The sequence below is a fragment of the Rhinoderma darwinii genome, chromosome 5, assembly GCF_050947455.1.
Source record: "Rhinoderma darwinii isolate aRhiDar2 chromosome 5, aRhiDar2.hap1, whole genome shotgun sequence".
Lineage (NCBI taxonomy): Eukaryota > Metazoa > Chordata > Amphibia > Anura > Rhinodermatidae > Rhinoderma > Rhinoderma darwinii.
Genome location: NC_134691.1, coordinates 297246008 through 297267809, shown reverse-complemented (window position 1 = coordinate 297267809; position 21802 = coordinate 297246008). Strand labels below are relative to the sequence as shown.

The window sequence follows — 21802 nt, the reverse complement described above, 5'->3', positions numbered from 1 at the left end:
GAGTAGGAATCATTCACCACAACCCTCTGGATACGGTCCTTGAGCCAATTCTCAATCCAATTACAAACTATATTTTCTAAACCTATAGTCCTTAATTTACCCATTAGGCGTCTATGGGGGACAGTGTCAAATGCCTTTGCAAAGTCCAAAAACACTATATCCACAGCGGCCCCTCTGTCTAGGCTTCTGCTCACCTCTTCATAAAAACAGATCAGGTTAGTTTGACAACTTCTGTCCTTAGTAAAACCGTGCTGGCTGTCACTTATAATGCTATTTATTGTCACATAATCCTGTATATAGTCCCTCAATAGCCCCTCAAACATTTTCCCCACGATGGATGTTAAGCTTACTGGTCTATAATTACCCGGGGAAGACCTAGAGCCCTTTTTGAAAATAGGCACCACATTTGCGCTGCGCTAGTCCCTTGGCACTATACCAGTCACTAGAGATTCTCTGAATATTATGAAAAGGGGGACAGAAATAACTGAACTAAGCTCTTTAAGAATTCTAGGGTGTAACCCATCTGGTCCCGGGGCCTTGTGCACATTTATTTTATTTAATTTAGCTTGGACCATATCTACATTCATCCAATTCAGTATATCAACTGATATATTAACAGCACTGGCACCGGCTACATCAGCTGCTCTTTCTTCTGTTGTATATACAGAGCTAAAGAACCCATTTAGTAACTCTGCCTTCTCTTGATCCCCTGTGATCAACTCCCCATTACCATTATCTAGGGGTCCTACATGTTCAGACCTTGGCATTTTAGCATTTATATACTTGAAGAATTTTTTGGGATTTGTTTTACTATCCTTGGCCACCTGCCTTTCATTTTGTATTTTTGCTAATTTTATTACCTTTTTACAGATTTTATTAAGCTCTTTATATTTTACAAAGTCTGCAGATGTACCCTCAGATTTGTATTTTTTAAATGCCCTTTTTTTGTCGTGTATTGCCCCTTTCACAGAAGGTGTAAGCCATGTGGGGTTTAATTTGAGTCGTTTATACTTGTTACCTATAGGAATAAATTTTGCACTATAATTATCCAAAGTAGATTTGAAAATCTCCCATTTATCATTTGTTCCATTATTTGACATTAGTTCTTCCCAGTCCATATCCTGAATTGCAGCCCTCATCCTGGGGAAATTGGCTTTCTTAAAATTAAATGTTTTTGCCCTCCCAGCCTGCGTTTGTTTTTTACAGTATAGGTAAAATGTAACTATATTATGATCACTGTTACCGAGGTTTTCATTATGGCCTGCATCGGCATTCGTTTTTTATACTTTTAGAATTAGAAATTACTTTTTTTTTAAGGGGTATTGTGGTTGTAACAAGTTATCACCTATCCACTGGATAGGTGATAATGGTTAGGTCGGTGGTGGTCTTTCCGCTAGGTCCCCCACTGATTACCAGAACTGAAGTCTCATGTCTCCCGTTCCATCCAACCACAAGCCCGCTTGCCAGGAGGAGTTGAATAGAGCGGTGGCCGGTCATGTGCCCTGCTGCTCCATTCAAAGTCTTTGGCAGTGAAGGAAACTGCCAATCAAAGCATTATGTTATACACGCAAAGATAAGATGAAACATCTCTCCTTGCTCTCGCTTTTCTTCTCTCCCCATCTAATCAATCCCTCTTCTAATGACTTGTTTATTCTAAAAGTCAAGCACGAGGACATCGGGGCCATCACTACTTCACATATATAGCTAAGACCTTCATATATGCAGCACTACATTGTTCCCTAGTTTTTTTTCCGATTGCCTATGTTATAATACCTCTGCTGTACCTAGTTGGAAACTCTCATTAAATAAAGAATTTAATCCTAGTGGAAAGGCTCCAGTAGAATGTCTAAACAGCACCTACTTATTTATAGAAAAATGTTCTTGCCCTTAGCTATTAAGTACAAAATGACCTTCCGTGAAGGAAGTTTTAAAATAAGTTTCATTCTTTTATTATTGCTATATATTTCAGTAAAGGCACATGGGAGACCACATCATGCATTGTGATGCCTTCTTACTTTGAATTCTATCTTTGTCTTTAATTGAATTGCCATGCTTTCTATGTTTTCTCTGGAACTTGGTAAATGTCCTGTCTAGATTAAAGCTAGCCTTTCAGGAGCTTGCAATAATGTGAACTAGGTCAATAGCAACTTCACTGGAACTATTTTATGCACTTGGAAGATGACTACATCATGAGATACTTATATTGTGTGACTCAAAAGTCAGAAACTTCATTAATTCAATATGTTGTAGCTCTCAAAATGGTAGGATTACATATATCACCCATGTACATCCAGTGGTCCAAGATATAATATTAATGGTAAATTCTCAGAATCGGTCTTGTTGTCAGCTAAAAGGGGTTGTCCAGTCCCAAAAAAATTGATGGCCTATCCTCTTGATAGGTCCATCAATATATGATCAGTCGGGGTCCGACTCCTGGCACCCCCGCACATGAGCTGTTTTGAAGAGCGCTGCCTCCCCTTCATTTCCTTTGCTGCTCACGCTGAATCGCCAAAACACTTGTAGCGGCGGTTCATAGTATTATAGCCTTCTACCATGAACTGAATGGGAGAAGGCTGTAAAACTGTGAACCGCTGCTGCAATTGTGTCATCGATTCACAGTGTAAGCAGTAAAGTAAATAAAGTGGAAGCAACGCTTGTACGAGCGCGGCAGCCCCTTCAAAACAGCTGATCGGTGAGGGTGCCGAGAGTCAGATCCCGGTGGATCAGATATTGATGGCCTATCCTAAGGTAGGCCATCAATTTTTTGGGACTGGACAACCTCTTTAAAGAGGATTTTTTTTTACTAGATTTCACAAAACAAACTGCATACATTATTCAATATATCTCTTAGACGTGATGAGACTGGTGTACTTGCCTTGAAAATCCATGTAAGAATGGCTGTATAATCCTTTCTTAAAGTTTTCCTGCCTGATATTAAAATAAGCATATTGTGCGACTTAGTATATACATGATATAATCTCAATCGCCTCCCACCTACAGCTGACAAGCTCACTCTTCCCCCGCACCATTCGGAAATCCCACACATGCTCAGTACAAACTTCAGTTTTCCTGGCTCTGCAGTAATAGAAGCAGCAGATGGAGTTACTCACTGTAATTCTACATTAAAACTGTTTCCGGACGACAGAGCAGAGCAAGGGAAACTGCAGCCTGTACTGAGCATTTGCAAGATTTTAACATGGTGCAGGGGAGGAGGGACACTGATAAGAGATTGTTAGCTATAGGGGGGAGAAGATTGAGATTACATCATGCATATACTTGGTCTCATAAAACGCAAATTTTAATATCGGGCAGGAAAACTGGTTAAAGTATGCAGTGTGTATTTTGAAATCTGGTGACTTTGGCTTCCAGGATTTATTGACATTTAGTAGGATGGAGAACATTATACAGCAGTAATAAGCAGTGTAGCTGTGAATCCATCACTGGGGTGACATATAACTTTTACCAGAAGCTGCAGCACATCTGTGATTCTCTCCATGCTCCCCGCCCTCTTCATAGACTTTTATGGGCAGGTAGTGAAGAGACACCCCCCCCCCCACTTCCTGCAATTAGTCTCCTTTGTACTGTAAATAGGGACAGATTTTGCTTAACAGCCGGGGGTGGACAGCAGGTTACAGGAAGAGAGACGCCTAGTGGCAGTAACTTCACACAGAATTTGCATGGATAAAACAACTAAAATTTAACAGTAAGTAAATGACAACGTTTATATATATCAGGGATACTATTAGGTGAGTATACATTGTTTAAAAAGTTAGTGTCCATTTAATGGTATGGCAATGAACATAACATATTTTATTAGCATGAAAGCCTTAAGGGCTATGGAAACCTGTGAAGGCAATATATTTTGTTAAATAAATTAATGTTTTATTTTATTTTGAACAAGTTTTGAATTGGGTTTTATTTTCAAAAATTTAACTTTTTGAGGAACAGCTTCTATGTATCTTGGATATATATAAGCTGCGGTCAAAGCCCAATTTGTCATGTTAGTGGGACTGACGGCTTCGGTGAGCACTGGTCCTGTGTCTCCCGGACACACAGGTTCCAGCTATTATCGATCAAATCTAAGTTCATGAACTTATCCAGACCAAATTTCCAGTGAGATTTTCAGTTTCACCATACATACTGGTCATTTTCTTTGAAAAGACCACCCTCCTAGAAGACAACTTTTCAATGAAATTTATGTTGGTTGACTGAGAAGTTTCACTGTATTATAAGCATTTATATATTCCCTGCTATCAATATTTAACACTATGGGGAGTCATCTGCGGCATCAAGCTTTTCTCTGATCACAGAATTATGTGTTGACTTTTAGTATTGTTATATTAGTCTTATCATTATTATAATCTTCGTATTATTCTAATAATATACTATTTACTAAATATCTCATGTATAATCCACAACACTTTGACAGTCGGCACACCACGCTGTATGTTCTGAATGTGTCCACAGCCTATAATTGGCCTGATGTATGTAAATGAGAGTCCTTGTGGCATATGTTCAGGTAGATAGGTAAATGTTTGTATACCTTTTGGTTTTACCATTGTATTGAAAAGTTTAGTTGACTAGTACAATCCAAGGATCCTACAAAAAATGTATACCGAGTAATATACATTTTTCAATGAGAGTTCTTTTCAACTATATGGAATTCTGCTACAGACGTCGGGCGTATAATATACATTCGGCGTATAAAAGGTGAGATTTTCCAGTCATATACACAGAACTTGCACCACAAACCTCATGTGAAGAGGATCTAAGCAGTGCATAACCCCGCTGTCTTCAGAAGCCAAAATGACCGAGCAGAAAGCACATCACTCTCATGTTATTCATATGCTATCCATACCATGTCTCTTTACAGACTGGCAAAAGCATTGTGTTTGCTTACCCAGGTGCTGGTGCAAGTATGCCAGACAGCACAGAAAAGTAACACAAAGGGAATATTGGAACAGGTGGCTGAAAAGAGTCTGAGTACTGTATCCAGGACATGCAGTGTGTGATCAGGCTACATATTACTTTATACACAGTAGTAAAAGGTCTAGTCTGTGTATCCTGAGCCTTTATAGCCAACCTTTCCTGACTTGTGTACTCCTGAGGCAGCACAATGACCGTGTAACGTCTTTCATGTAGCATTTTAGTCTTAATTTTGAAATAAGATTCAATGTGTAATAAATCAGATTAACTCTCTCTGGTTTTCAAAATGTTTTCTGTGATTAGTTCTTTTACAGCCGTAAACAATAGCGGCAGGTTTATTTTTTTGTGATTTTCCTAAATGTTAATTAAACCCAAAATCGACATTTGCATTTATAATGCTTGAAGGAAAAAAGCTCCGGTACTCCTAAAAGAAAAAAAAATTGCAAATACTTTTCCTTCATTATAAATGGAGGTTTATTGATATATTTTTCTCCAAATGATTAAGCTGCTGTGAAATAATTAAGATTAGTCTTGTAGACACAATACAGCCCCAGGTTCGGTGAATGAATCCTGTGTAGGACACCATCAATCTGCAGGATGTACTTACATAGTTTAACTTGACTTGTAACACGTTAAATACACAGTGGCAATAAGCTATAACTTGATTTTTTTCAATAGTTTTCAGAAGCTTAAACCTATCAAACTATCAACAGGGCAATATAGAGTGGGCTAACCTGAATCTAACGTTCATTACCTTTTTTTAGATGAGTACCTCCTTTGCAGAAAAAAATCGTTATATTCAGTATATGCAAATTAGCATTTTGGAGCAACGAGGGCGTCACCATTGCTCCAAAATGCTGTCTTCTTTCCCCAGTCCACACCCACCGCCTCCCTCCCTTCTTCCATTGATTGACAGGGAACGGACAGTGTAATAGGCGAGTTCACGCCTGACCCCGTAGTCTTCTGCTCCGCGATGCCTGAGGTCCGTCTCTTCCGCGTGTAGTCTGACGTCATCGGAACATGCGCAGTATTGCCGATTAGAACGGTGGACGTAAAGGGTGTACTGCACATTCGCCGATTAACGCACGTGCGTTTAGGAGACTAGGGGACAGGCGTGAACTCTCCTATTTCACAGACTCCCTTTAAGTGATAAGTTATCACACTGCAGAAATTTCTTAAGAGTAGGATTGCTACATCTGTATATAACTTAAAGGATTATTCCCTTGGCATATCAACGGTCTAAGCTCTGGGACATATACCTATGTCCAGAGCAGGGGTCCCTGGATCCCGTCACGCCTGGTGAGGTGGCCGTCGGCTTGGTATTTCCCATAACCCCCATAGAAGTTAATGAAGAGAGCCGCACACATTTGTGGCCACCTCTCCTTTCATTTTCCTCATGAATGCCTTGGCCAGGCGGGATGGGGTTCGGAGGACCGTTGTCCATGACATACGCACGGGTTCCAAAGCTGGGAATCGCAACTATCAGATTTTTATGACATATCCCCTGGATATGCCATAAATGTCTTAGATGGGAATACCCTTTTAAGCTCGCCATACATTCTAAGATTTTCAGTTGACAAAAGATCAGATGAAGTTTCCTTAGTTAATGTTTTACGAGAATCAAAGCATTCCAAGGTTTTACCCATCCAAGGGTCAGTTCACACCGAGTTTTTTTTAAACGTTTTTTGGCGCGGAAACCGCATCAGAAACCGCGTCAAAAAATGGCCGAAAATGGCTCCCATTGATTTCAATGGGCGGCGGAGGCGTATTTTTTCCCACGAGCGGAAAAAATGTCTCGCGGGAAAAAGAAGCGACATGCCCTATCTTTGGCCGTTTTACGTCTCTGACCTTTCATTGACATCAATGGGAGGCAGAGAAAGCATATTTCGTAGTTTTTTTGCCCGCGGCACTCAATGGCCGCGGGCGAAAAACGCAGCGACAACGCCGGCTTGCAGGCAGAGCAAAATCTGCCTCAAAATTCCAAACTGAATTTTGAGGCAGATTTTCTGCCTGCAAAAAACTCTGTGTGAACCCAACCCAACTTTACCCTGGGTGAAAACAGATTTTCGCCTTGCATGGGCTCTAAAAAAGGTTTTATAAGAATTTATTTTACCATACACATAACAATCTTTGTCTGAAAGACAAATATTTCCATTCTGATCTGAAGATGTCTGTCTTTTATCCGTTGCAAAATTACAATTTAGAGTGTGGTCGCATGCTGGGAGTTGTATTTTCACAACAAGACGGAGAGGAGAGTCACATGTTGGAGACAATTAGATTATTTTTTTTTTAGTTTGATTATATTTTATAGATTTAAAATCCTGTTGAGATTTCTAAGATCAATGAAAACTTTTGCAGAAACATAAATATTCTAAATGAATTGAGCACTGTTTTAGTTCACGTAGAAGTTCTTGCTAATCGCTGGACTTGAAAACGTATTTTGTAATCAGGGCCAAGGACTCAAGTAGATGAAAAGGAGGTGCTACAATGTTATTTTTAGGAATGACGAGCCTACATCTCTTCATCCAATGTCACATTTGTTCCTGACCAGCTTTCCCATGGGTCTTTAACCTCTTGTTACATTTCTTCTATGTAACAGGAAATAGGTGGAGAGGAACAAACAAAAAGTCAGCATATCAGTCACACACATAGTGGATTGTGATTTAGCGTAATTTCATACAGCATTGAGCTGGCACACTGTACATGGGACTCGTGCTCTGTTCTATTGGATTTATTAAACTGTTGCAGAATATATTATGAGTCCTAAGTGAACCTGTCATTACTACCATGTCTTTCGACTGTGGATTTAAGTATTTATTTGCTCTTTCTCCAACTCTCAAGGCCGGAGTTATGTGCAAATTGCATGGAAGAGAAGAATTCAGACGCATTGATTTTGTACAGAAGCTGACGAGGGATCAGATCTTGCCTACAGTGGCTAAGACACCTGACAGAAAGGAACACCAAGTAGGTCTTTTCTACCATCTTTCAGTAAACACTTTATACAGAGAAACGAATTGATGTTGACAATGTATTTATGATACATGACCATAGACTAACAACTCTTAATTCCGGGCATATTTAAGATGTGTTCACACGCTCTGGTCAAATTGTGATTTTTGCCATTTCGATTTTGTTTTGCCACAATTGAGTGAAAATCACAGCAAAAAAAATAATTTGACCGAAATGTGTGAACACAACCTATATAATAATTTTTTTTTTATTATGTCTCTGGTACTAAAACTGTTGTTCTGATTCATGCGTGTTCCATCAAAAATTTTGGGTAAGAATATCTATATTCACATCTGTGTTCTGTATAAAAAGTTGGGTAAATATTTGTCTCATTCTTAGGGCTGACTATTCATGTTTCTTTTTCCACTGTGTTACTTGCGTGTTAGGGGTTGTTGTTATTATTATTATTAATTATTATTGTTATTTAATTAATTGCATTTTTTGGTTATTACCTATTTTTGTCATTAGTTATTTTGCATCAGGTACTAATGGATTTATTTTTACACTTATTTTACAGTTCGGGTTTAACACCTTAATGACTGTCAATATGCTCTTTTAAGGCCTCCGTTAAAACGACCCTCTTCGCCAGGGAGAACATTTCAAATATGACGGGGTATATAGAGTAATATTACCTGGTGCCCTCCAGTTGTGCCCTGGATCTTCCGTTTTAGGGTACCCTCTGTGCTATCCCAAAATGGCCACAGCACTTCTTGGACTGAGTCTGAGACACTCCCACTGTTAAAGGATTGTCCAGAGCTGCTCACGTGAGCAGTTTCGTCCAATCCCTGAACAGAGGGAGTGTCTTAGACTTTGTCTGTGATGCGCTGCGGCCAATTTGAGACAACATATAGGGGGCCTATATTCAGAGGATCCACGGCATAGCAGGGCAACTGGAGGGCACCAGGTATTATTACTCCATACCCCATCACATTTATAATTTTGAGACCAGAGGGTTGTTTTGAGGGGCCTTATTCTACAGTTCCCCATGCACACACGAACGTATTTTTGCGGCCGCAATTCACTTGCAAATCTGTGGGTGAATTGCGGCCACATTAATTTCAATGGGCCCATGCATACGTCCGTGGTTTCCACGGTCCGTGCATGGCCCAGGAGCCTGGACATGTCTTATTACGGCCGTGTTTTGCTGTCCATGCTCTCAAAATAATGCACGTGTGCCATGTGCACGGCCCGTGATTTGCGGGCGGCTCGCGGGTGACACTTCGCGGCCGTCCGAGCTGCAAATCACAGCCGTGCACACCACTACGGTCGTGTGCATGATGCCTTATGGAAAGAAATAAAACTTTATTTTTTTAAAAACTACACATAATTGGTATTGCGGCATCCATAACCTCCTAAACTATAAAATGATCACGTCACGCAAAAACAAGTCCTCATTCAGCTGTGTTGATGGAAAAATAAAAAAGTTATGGCTCTTGGAATACTGCAATGAAAAAAATATATCGTTTGGTTCAACCGTCACTTATTTATAAACGCTTGTCTTGTCTAGGGGGTGATCAATGGCATGATAAAAATGGTCGTCATAACCACAAAATCCATCCTAAAATAGAGAGCACATGCAGCAGGATGAGTTGCGTCAGGACACAGAGCTCAAGACTGGTGTAAGCCCTCCTTCTTCTGGCTGTCAGTCATCACGGGCATGAACTGGCAAACGGTCAGCCTTACGGAAGGGAATGACCTATAGGCTGTATGCATCACACCATGTACACTATCTCAGCTGTGTCTGTGTGCCCAAGAGGCTATCTAGGAACCGAGAGCACATAGTCACAGTTCAAGTGGTAAGAAGGAGGGACAAGATGTGGGCTGTAAGAATACATCCCTCACAGAAAGCTAGCGTCTTGTCCCCCATTCTTACCACTTTAACTGTATCTGTTCTCGCTCTGTTCCTCGAAAGTTCACCTTCCTTATGAGGCTATCCAGGAATAGAGCATGTACAGACACATGTGAAGTGGTAAGGAGGAGGGACGAGAAGCAGGCGTGAGACTTGAGCCAGAACAGGAAGGAGGGCTTACATCGGTCTCAGGCACTGTGTCCTGACGCAATCCGTCCTGCTGTGTGTGCTCACCATTATAGGTCAGGTTTTGTGTTTACTAACGTGATGGTGGCCATTTTAATTAACCTAATAATTACGCACAAGACTAGCGTTTATAAATAATTGAATTTATGGTAATGTATTTTTGACTTATTTCATTTTTCTTTATTTCCAAGAAAACCCCTTTAAAGGGTTATCCCACCACAACAATAAGTGTTAAGTTCTTGATCGCTGGGGGTCCCACCGATGGGAGCCATACCAATCAAGAGATTGGGGCTCCCGAGTTTCCTAAATGAATGAATGAAGCACATACGCGCTGCCGCTCCATTTATTCCCTATGGGACTGCCTGAGATAGCTGAGCCCTGTACTCCGCTATCTCCGGCAGTCCCATAGAGAATAAATGGGGACTGGGGACACCCTTCTCTTGATCGGTGGGGGTCCCAATGGTAGGACCCCCAGTGATCAAACACTTATCACCTATCCTGTTAAGTTCTTGTGGAATAACCCCTTTAAGGCCAAAAGTAGACTAGTCCTTATGGAGTTAATTAACTTTTTTGGTATTATTATTATTGACTGAAAGATCACTATGGTGTGATGTCAGTCAGATAAGAAAACGCTAATTAGGTTAATTTTCTACTCCTTGGGGGACAGAGTTCTAGTATTTAGTGCGGTGTAATAGTTAATTAACTTAATGGTGCAATGGGCTACACTTAGAGTCCCTACTTCTACTCCCCTTTGGACATACAATATGCATTATGCTCTGTTCACGCTGAGGGTTTTTTCAGGGTTCCTTTTTGGGGGGGGGGGGGGAATAACATGTCAGGCTGCACTCTTGCTGTCAAAAACACCAAAACCCCAACAAAGGGAAAGCAACAGACCCTTGCTCAGCAGGGGTGACAGTGGGCACCGTGGATATGGTCTCTAGAGTAAAAATTTTTGTAGATCTGGTCCATAGGGGGCATGATGGTTTACCGCTAGTGGGGTTTACTACAAGTACAAGAAAGACTTGTTCTGCATCCTGTACATGCAGTGTATGGAGATGGGAGCCATCAGACTCATTTACCTTTTTTTGATGTAAGCAGGGGCTCACTAGTTGGTCCGAGGTCTGTCCCTTGTCCTTTGCAGTTTTTGTCATGAAAGTAGGAGGATTTGTTTGAATTTTGCAACTTGACATACAGTAATGTTTGATATACTGCAGGATTTATATAATTTATTTTTCTATTTGCTATTGTTTTTGTTTTTTTCTTCCAATTGCTGTTAGTCATTTTCCACAGATGTTGTATTTGTAGCAAAGTTATGTCAATGTCATCTATTGTGTCAACTCGTTCCACAGCCTTATACTGGCAATTTTGTTGCTTAGCCAGGAGGCACGTTGTGAGCTATAAAAATACTGCATTATACCAGCCTTTTGGAAATGTATACATTTTTATTCTTGAAAAAAGTATTTCACTGTATATCTTATGATTGACATTATTATAGCAGTATAAAACTGAATGTTTTGTGGACAATGACTTATGAGGTAATATGCTTTTCTATAGAAATAATAGAGCAGTTGTTTATGATCTCCCTACTGTAAAGCAGTGGCACCCTAACTTTTAGTATTAGCTGATAATAGAAACAATAGTAACACAATTTAACGGCAGAAAATAACCTACAAATCCATCCAGTCTACCCTTTTGGTGCATATATTTATATACATATTTTTTTGTATATTAACTATATATACTCTCCCCCCCCCCCCTGTTTATATAATTCTTAGCATTTTTGACAATCATTAATACATTACGTACATGCGTATCTCTGACGCTCAATGGTAACTTTATTAATATAGTGCAAACATATTTTGCAGCGGTTTACTATTTAGGAATTGACAAACAAGTGAAATGACAAATATTCAAAACAAAGGAACAAATAATGAGACAAAACGGAGAGTGGTGCTTGCCTCACTGCTTACAATCTGAATGTACTGGGAGGAGTGACACAATAGGAACAATAGCTAAATTATATCCAGGGAACTTGCCCGTTGTAATGGCAAAGGTAGTATAAATAAAGCTGCATGAACCCGTCACCCAGCCAACACATCAAGGGTAGCTAGCTGAAGACATAGCAGAGTCAAGTAGATATTTGTGACAAGATCCGGTTGTGTATGGGCCATGGGCTATGGTTATGTGGCATAAGTCTCCTTGAAGAAATTAGCTTTCAAGGCATACTTAAATCTGGGAATGTTAGGAGCAAGTCTAATATTCCAGGGCAGTGAGTTCCACAGGATGGGTGCAGCATGAGAAGAGTCTGGCAGATGGCCATATCTCATGTTGCCACTCTGTATGATCACCAGTTAATAGAACAAATGTCCAGTTATTCATAAATATTACATGTCAGGTTTAGAAAATCCCAATAACCTATAGGGGAATTCTGAGTTAACATAGGGAAGCTCCACTGTCAGGACCGCCATCAATTAGCCGGAGGGTAGAGCATCTACAAAAAGCATATCTCTCGCTCGCTCTCGCTCTCTCTCGCTCTCTCTCGCGCTCTCTCTCTCTCTTTCCGGGTTTCCCACATTTTTTTGATATGCGGCCATGCGAACTACAAAACCGCGATAAAAACACATGCGTAACTGCAGTGCGGGTGTCGACCGTGTGGCAAAACTGCACTGTGTAAATACACCCTAATAGTATCCTGTTTCATCAGTTTAGTGAGGTGGAGAAAGACTGTTACATATATACTTAAGAGAGAACCCACTTCTTTTATATGTTTCTACTCATATTTTGCATTTTTTATGTCCATTTAGCTCTCAAGTCTTCCCGTTTCTAGAGACTTTAGCTACTTATCAGAAATATACAGCGGCTGTAAGAGTACTGTTCAGCTTTACATTACACAACACCTGTCATGTGTTTTAGATCGATAACGTCTTCTGGGTCTTCCTATGTACTTTTCTTATCCCAATACAAGTACAAGATTCATCTGTGTTTCTGAGATAACAGTTATGGCTGTGCTGTGATGGATGCCCAACTCCATGTCGCTCATTCATTATTTTAGGCAGAAATGAAGTCCTGGCACGTGCCCATTTCAGCCCAGACACCACTGATAGAGAAGCCTTATTTGATTTCCTTCGTCTACAGTGAAACACTCCTCATTATGTCTAACATGCTTTTTCTTCTGAATGACTTTTTATACCAACATATTTGAAGCATTAATCATGAATGCAGAGATGTAAATATGTCATTGTGAGCTTTGCTGAGGCTTTTCGCTATGATTTTGTTTTATGGAGGGTGGGTTGGTTACTTGGTTTGTTTGACAGTTTTTGATATTTTACCGAACAACTACAGCTTTGTGTTCACACTTCGTATTTGGTGAATTGTACCATTCATATAGTTCTTGCTTCTTTGCAAATCTGTGATAAATTGTAACTCGGGCACAGCCTACCAAAGACTAGGTTCTATTTTGGGATGTGGACTTTATGAGATTCAGAACTTGTTACTATCATATTGGTTAATTTTCCTTAATTCTGGGGAAAGGCTTCTTATCCTCTTTCAAGAGGAGCAAGGATATATATTAGTTACTTTGAAAAGTTTGTGACTCGATGCTTTAAACCTCTTAATTTCTTGCCAGACATTCTGTATGTCTGTTTTGCAATGAATAGTTGACACTTTCCTCATCAAGAGGGTAAAACAGTGCAACAAATGCTAAATACAATCATTGGGCTACAAGTAGACATTTATTTTGTTTTGCAATTTGTTTTGGTTTGTTTACACTGATTTGAGAAAGAATAGCCAAGATTATAGTGGATACATTGTGAGACTTCCATACGTCATGCATATATTTTTAAAGTATCAGCCATGAGGGAGCAGTTTTTAGTGGATTATGAAATGGTCCGCTTCCTTTTTGAGTCCTGTGATAAAAGCTGCCACACTAAATTTACTTCTGGGTCACCAGTTGTTTAGACACTACAGCTAGCCATACACATGTTGATGGATAAATGTTGACGGATAATGCTGCATTTAGATGGGGAGTTTTATGGTCGTATATGATCTTCTCTATTAAGAATCTTCCCTTGTGAATGGATATTAGCAATAAGTGGCTATCGCAAAATTGTTAATGGAATTGTGATCTTTAATTTCTAGAAATGGGGCAAAATCTTATGAAAAATTATTATTTCTAAACGCAGCTTAGTTTGTACGGGGGCAGCCCAACTGTGGTTGGGGGAAGCAAAGATCATACATGTTGTATTTCAAGATGCCCGATCCCTTGTTCCCCTTTGGGGTGTTTGGCAGAGCCTTAACCCCCTCTCCTTGTGGAGCCCTCTCAGCTGGCAGGACATGGATATTTTTGGGGTGGTCAGGGGAGATAGCAGTTAACCGAGCACTTGTACAGCTACCTTATGTATATAGCCAGCATGTGGTATTAACTAGCTGTATCCTGGCTCCTGCTGACCCTATGTTTTTCATATAAGTATCAAGGTGTGCTGTGAAGACTTCCGCCTTGGGTTTAAATTTCAGAAAGAAGCTAGTATGGGTATCATGCCTGAAAACACACAGAAACTCTGTTCCTCTGGATAAGAAGTGAGGTGGGATGTGTGTCAAAACTTTAAGGGGGAGTTCACACAGAGGTTTGGTCAGGCAGAAAAAATCTGCCTCAAAATTCCTTCCGAACTTTTTAGGCTGATTTTGAAATGGCAGCGTTTTATTTAAGCTTTTTAGCTGCGTTTTTCTTAGGCTATTTTGTAAGAATCAAATGCAAAAACCACGGGCAGTTTTTGGTCAAAAACCGCAGCAGAAAAAGCTTCAAACAAGCTGCGCTTTTTTCCTGCCTCCCATTGATTTCAATGGAGGTTCAAAGACGGAAACTGCTCATAGAAAGGGCATGCCGTTTTTTCTTCCTCAATCGGTCAAAATCTGCCCAGGAAAAAATTTGCCTCTGCCTCCCATTGAAGTCAATAGAGGGATATATGGAGCCTTTGTTGCGCTGATTCCGACATGGTTTCTGCGTCAAAGAAGTGCCAAAAAGCTGTGTGAACTGGGCCTAAGATGTGTAAGAAATTAACATTTTTTCTTAGGAACAACACCGTAATCGGCAGTTGTCCCATTACTGGTAGGTTCTCATACGCAATGACTCTTGCATGATTCAAGCTGTCAAAATGATGTTTAATCTGATAATGAAAATGATAGATCGATAGACAGACACAATATAAAATGTAATTTGTTATATTTTTATGTTGGTATGTAGAAGATATGCCATTTTCTCATCATCCTTCTTTTCATGTTATAATTATTTTTGATAAGAATATTATTACCTTGTTGCTGTGTTCCGGGTCAGTGTCACCAGCCTGCTAGATAAGTGCAATAAATCACATTTCCATCCAGCAGTGCTTATCTGCAGCACTACAGAAATTGTTCTTTTTCCCAGGATTTGGGACACGTTGTTACGTGAACTCTGGAGTGAATGTAGCGGTCACATTTTGTATGCGCTTAAAGAAAAGAAAATAAATAAAAAATGATGGTCTTCATCTAGGCAGTTCATTCCAGACTTTATTAACTAAACAAGCACCATAGCATTTTTTCACGTTGTCAGCTGCCCATATATATTTTGTGAGGGGAGAAGGATTAAGTTGAAAGAATATAAATAAAAGTGGAAAAATAGGGTAGGTGTAGGTTTTATATGCGCTACAAAGTAAGTGATTGCTACCATTTCACCTTCCAAAGTTTACAGTCGATGGGGGAATTTACCAACCTTTCTGCGCCAGGTTCTGGCATCAAAAAGGTTGCAAAAAGTCCAAAAGTCGCAATTTGGGTTGAAAATTGCGATTTTTGTAAAAAGTGTACGTGACTTAACAAACGGGACGGGGCCACCATGGCCTGACAAGTTTATTATAATTTACGCAAGAAAACTTGCGTAAATTATAGCGGAAATCTACGCCACCTCACTGCTCCTTTTTTCTATGCCCCACCAGGTCCCCTCAGGCCGCACCTCATGCAAAGTACTGAGACTAGGCAGAGTCAGGACGTATATAATTTTCTAATTTACTGAGACTGTTAGCCATAATCCTCAACATTAAAAGAAAAAAATGCTGGAAAGAGATCACTCTGTGTGTAATGAATCTATATAATATATGAGTTTCACTTTTTGAATTGAATTACTGAAATAAATGAACTTTTTGATGATATTCTAATTCATTGAGCTGGACTAGTATGTGTATTGTGAGAACGTTCTTCTTTGTACAGAGCGCAGCTTTTCATTTGTGGTGACTGATATTCTTCAAGGTGTATTTGAGCAGTATCATTTTGCCAGGATGCGTTTTGGGGACACGGTCCTCAGTCAGGGCTCATTTATCTTGTAATGCCCACACCACTTAGAAGCACTCAGGTGAAATAATGTGACCTTGACTTGTCAAGCGTTTTAATTGTGCGAATCTTTGCTGATTTAAGGAAATCTGCAAACATCACCCTCATGTGCATCCAAAGAGATTGCTATCTGTGCTGGTAAGAGGCCTATCACGTGCACTGCTGACATTGGCCGATTTCCTTCCACTGTAGCGTAAATATATACAAGCTGAACAAAGCAAGTTTACATTTCTAGTCCACAAACCACATGAGAGGAAGCACATGTGCTTTTATGTGGGAAACTAATATTTTGATAAAGAGTTACTGGCGCTATTACATGAATGGTTATTTTTGAATTGCTAAAGTTTACAGGTGGGCGACTCTGGTTTGGCTGCTATCTCTAGTCATTTCAAGGCTCTCTAATGGGTCAGACAGGGTAGCTACCTGTAGGTGGCACTGGAGAGAGGACGAGAGGAGAGCTCATTTGCATCCTTTTCCCAAGGAGCATTAATCCCTGCACCAGCTGGATATTCGCAAGGAGCAACCGGTACTTTCCAAGAACTAAAGTTTAGTTATGCTATCAAAGGCCAAGATGGTGAAGTCTACAGAATGCTGTGCAATTAGAACAAACAAAAACCTGTCTGATATAATCACTTAGAACGCCCTGTAGGGCTCGGTTCACACTGCGTGTTTTTGTTGTATTTTTGACATGCATTTTTTGGGGGTTTTCGTAGATAAACTCACATATCTCTCGATGGGAGTTCATAAAAAAATAAAATATGCATGTAAAAAATGCTACAAAAATGTACAGTGTGAAGGAGACGTTTCTCTTACAGCTTGGTGAGAGGGTGCACAGATCTGTTCCTCCCACAAAAAAATTTGAAATAAGGCTTGTGCAGCTCATTTTATTTGCATTTTCATTTTGATTACGTTTTTCAACTTTATAGATTTTTCAAACATATTCCATTGTACCCGACAAAGATTTTCCCTAGTAGATTCAATAGGTGATGGAAGCCGAATACTACAGTTACAACATTGTGTTCTGCTTCATGAAAATATTGAAATAGATGTAAGATCATCAAGTCTTAACATCTGCCATCGATTAAGACCCTAGGCAGCGGTGCACCGGAAAAGCTGTGATTTTCCATAAGCCGATTTATCTTCTTATATAGATCAATGAAAATGTTTTCTAAGTGTATTGGACAGGTATCTCTGTGTAAATTCCTTTAGTCAATTAATGCATTTTATGACTTTCCTGCTTTTGCCTGTACTAGGATTGGGTGAGGCTCTGGGCATTGGAGAGCATAATGGAGAAATCATGTTTTGTCACGCTAGAGTGATTCATATTCATACTGCCAAGGACTTTTCAGACCTTACCAACATTATATGCAAAATGTTATATGTAGCTTGCAAAGGTCCTAGTCAGTATTTATTTTTTTTTGGGAATAAGATTTTAGTGTTTAAGAGTTGCCCAAACCTGATCTGTCAGCTATCAAGGCCTGAATGAGTAATATTGATCAAATACTCAGCAGGTTTTTAGCTGCACAAGCCAAGAAGTCATCACAGCCACTTTGTAAAATCCATTCATATACACACGGAGAGTCAAGATTTAGGTGCTTGACCCCATTCAATTTGACATTTAAATGATAGTCAAACCGGTGGAAGTGTTAGCCAGCATAAGTCATAGATACGCCCCGCCATCTGAGGCCCCGCGCACACGGGATGGAAATGCTGCAGATTTGTATGCGGATTACAGTACTAGCCTTGTGGATGAGATTTGAACAATTTCCGAGGGACAGTCAGAGCATGCTGCAGATTTTCAAATCCCCAGCATGCTCATTTTGTTGCGGATGTTCACAGCGAATTTCACCCTTCCGCAGCAAAATTTGCACGTTACACATGGGGAATTTTCTGTGGATTTGCAAATCTGCTACATTTGTGGGTACCCTGATACTTCTTTCAATGCTAAAATAATCCCAATATGAAGCATATTTCACATATTTTTGCATGTTTTGACGTTTTATTCACCTCATAAATAATACGCATAAAAAAAATGCATCCAGAAGTGTTATGTTTAGGCAGTCGTGTTCTGCATCCAACATTAACCATTTGTCTTTCTTTCACCTTCTACTATTTCTAGTTTCACATACTTTTGTATGTTTTGCAAGAGAATACATAAAAGTGATACGTCATATATTAAATCTACCCCATACCACTGTGTGTAAGCTATGCTGTGCCACTTGTTTGATTTTGCTTAGTTAATGAGAACTCTTGTGACGTGACCCTTACAATGGACAGAGTACTTGGCCGCCGGTGCAGTGTTCTCACCGCTTCCTGGAAGGCTGTTCACATTTGTTTCCTCTTCCCGCCCTTTTCCTCCTGCACCTTTTGTTAACTGTTATTTCTTATCTTCATGCATATCATAGGGACTTACCATAAAATTTAGTGGTGAGATTTCTGTAATTACAGTTGGCAAAAGTTTTTTCTTTGAGGGAAGGGTCTGTTCCATTCAGTGACACAGTGGATACAAGTTTTCTGTATAAATTTCCTTATTAAATGTGTCTTTGATTATTTTAATTTTGGAATTTTGTGGGACATGAAATTAGTATTGCATGGATAAGTCAGCTGGGTGGAGTGACATTCGGAGGCAAGCTATTGATACTGCCATGGCGCGGGGTGTGGACCCACTGGGCCGTACCGCGTAGTTGGGTAGCAGCTGGCCAACAAGGTACAAAACAATGTCTATAGTTCGGAACGGGTACCTGAGGCAATGTAGACAGTAGCGGAGGCACAACTTGATTTTCACAGCAGGTGGCACCGTGGATGCAGCGGAAGACATGACTTGACTTTCACTGTAGATACACTAGCACGGGCTACAGGGTACAGGCAGCAGGAACGGGTAACACTGGGAACTGGAAAACACAGGGAGATCATTTGCAAGACAAACTTAGGTATACAACAACGCTCAGGCGAGGAACAAGTGGGCAGAGCCCCTTTTTATAGTCCAGCAGCCATTTGGGCTAATTATTGATGGGTGATAGCTGGACGCGTACTGGCCCTTTAAGACCGTGCACGCGCGGGCGTGCGCACCCTGCGGGAAACAGTCCGTGGAGCCGGAAGTGAGTGCCGGCGTCTCCCTGGAGGGAGCTGACGCCGCAAAGAAAGATATCCATGGCCGGGGCCGTCAGAGGGTATGTCTGAATGACGGCCCCCGGCCATAGACGTTACAGATACGATTGCTGATGTTGTGCTCAGATCACTTCGATTTATTGCTGACCTTTTTTTTTTTTTTTGCAACAGTACCAACCTATGTTAAAGAGACTCTGTCACCACATTATAAGTGCCCTATCTCCTACATAAGGAGATGGGCGCTGTAATGTAGGTGACAGTAATGCTTTTTATTAAAAAAAACTATCTTTTTTCACAAAGTTAGGAGCGATTTAAGTTTATGCTAATGAGCTTTCTTAATGCCCAAGTGGGCGTACTTTTACTTTCGACCAAGTGGGCATTGTACAGAGGAGTGCATGACGCTGACCAATCGGCATCATGCACTCCTCTCCATTCATTTACACTGCACTAGCGATATAGATATATCGCTATGTGCAGCCTCATACACAAGCCCTAACATTACTACAGTGTCCTGATAATGAATACACATGACCATCCAGCCTGGACGTCATGTGTACTCAGAATCCTGACACTTCTGACTCTTTTTTTGTGAGATTCCGGCAAGTGAAACCAAATCTCGTTTAGCTCCGAGATCTCGCGAGATTTCGTATCCGTTGCTGGAATCTCACAGAAAAGAGTCAGAAGTGTCAGGATTCTGAGTACACATGACGTCCAGGCTGGATTTCATGTGTATTCATTATCAGGATACTGTAGTAATGTTAGGGTTTGTGTATGAGGCTGCACATAGCGATATATCTATATCGCTAGTGCAGTGTAAATGAATGGTGAGGAGTGCATGATGCCGATTGGTCAGCGTCATGCACTCCTCTGTACAACGCCCACTTGGTCGAAAGTAAAAGTACGCCCACTTGGGCATTAAGAAAGCTCATTAGCATAAACTTAAATCTCTCCTAACGTTGTGAAAAAAGATCGTTTTTTTAAATAAAAAGCATTACTGTCACCTACATTACAGCGCCCATCTCCTTATGTAGGAGACAGGGCACTTATAATGTGGTGACAGAGACTCTTTAACATGAACTATAAAGGAGCTCTTAAAGGTTAATGGTGAGAACCCACAGAGCGGGATTGACCCGGCCTTGATGCATCTGATTGCACCCGCCCTCGGCACGTGCCCATTTATAAATAGACCACTATAGCTGCACAAGTTTGCAGATAACCAGCCATTAACAAGCAATTTGACAACCACGCCGAACAGCATGTAGGCGGCATTTTCGCTCGCATAGCGGCTGGGTCAATGCCGCACTGTGGGGCCTTACCCTAAACGCAATATCACATCACAAAATGTTATCTAAAAGGGATAACAAATTGCTAGAACAAAGCGGAGGCCTTTTGGCTTTGGTTGAAGCCTTCTGTATAAAGCTTGATTGTGCATTATCGTCCCATGGATTGAGATGTTTAACCCACATAGTCCAAGACTTTGCAAACAGTCAGAATAGACAATCAGGTCTGTGAAATATGATTTAACATAATTAAAAATATGATGGAAATACTGGGTCACTTTCGTTATTTTTAGCAAAAAAGTTAAAGCAGGCAGCACTCACGTCTTAATGCAAAAACGTTAGATGTTTAATCCGGTCGTGCGACATTTCGGATGATGAGCCTTTTTCAAGCATTGAAAATGTTGCTTGACTGGATTAAACCTATATCTTTTTTTGCATTAAGATGTGAGTGCTGTCTACTTTTACTTTTTGCTTGTATTGTGTTGGGGGCCAGTTGGATGGAGACCCTGCGAAGACTTGCACTACGCACACTACAGCTGTTTTGGTTTCTCTCTGCTTTGCTCTATTTGTACGTTTGCTATAATGAACATATTTGATATTATTTCAGTCCTGTGAGGCGCCTTGTTCAGATATCTCTATGTGATTTGGGATAACAGTGCATGTGTAATAGCAGTACAAAGCTACATAAATGAAAATTATTGCTGAAACCCAACCCTGTATGTGTGGAGGGGGGGGGGGGGGTGATTTAATACATCTGTGAGGAGGCACTTCTCACCTCTATAATAGATCTTTGCGTCTTGTACTTGCTGTTATCCATCCCTGTCTCCGTATTATATACTTCTTGTCAGACCACTGATAAGCAGCACATCCAGCTGAAGTTAATATTACAGCTTTTTATGTTTACACAATGGCGCGCACGCAACCCACAGTATGTGTTCAATCTATTATTCATATAGTAAAAATTGCTGATGCACGGATGTGTTTAACATACCATAAAATTATATGATTGCATTATATTGAACCCCTCTGCGTTTTCTTCTGTAAATTGGGTAAATCAGAAATTCTGAATATTAAGTAACATTCCAGACAT

At 40.4% G+C, this 21802-nt stretch overlaps 1 protein-coding gene across 1 annotated transcript in view; it reads left to right on the top strand.

Moving 5' to 3' along the window:
* The window catches only part of RAPGEF5 (Rap guanine nucleotide exchange factor 5), a 236998-nt gene that overhangs the window by 137108 nt on the left and 78088 nt on the right, over positions 1–21802 (top strand). The window contains exon 9 of the mRNA XM_075827325.1: positions 7768–7890. Within this exon, the coding sequence (XP_075683440.1) occupies positions 7768–7890 (123 nt within the window). The remainder of the gene's footprint in view (positions 1–7767; positions 7891–21802) is intronic.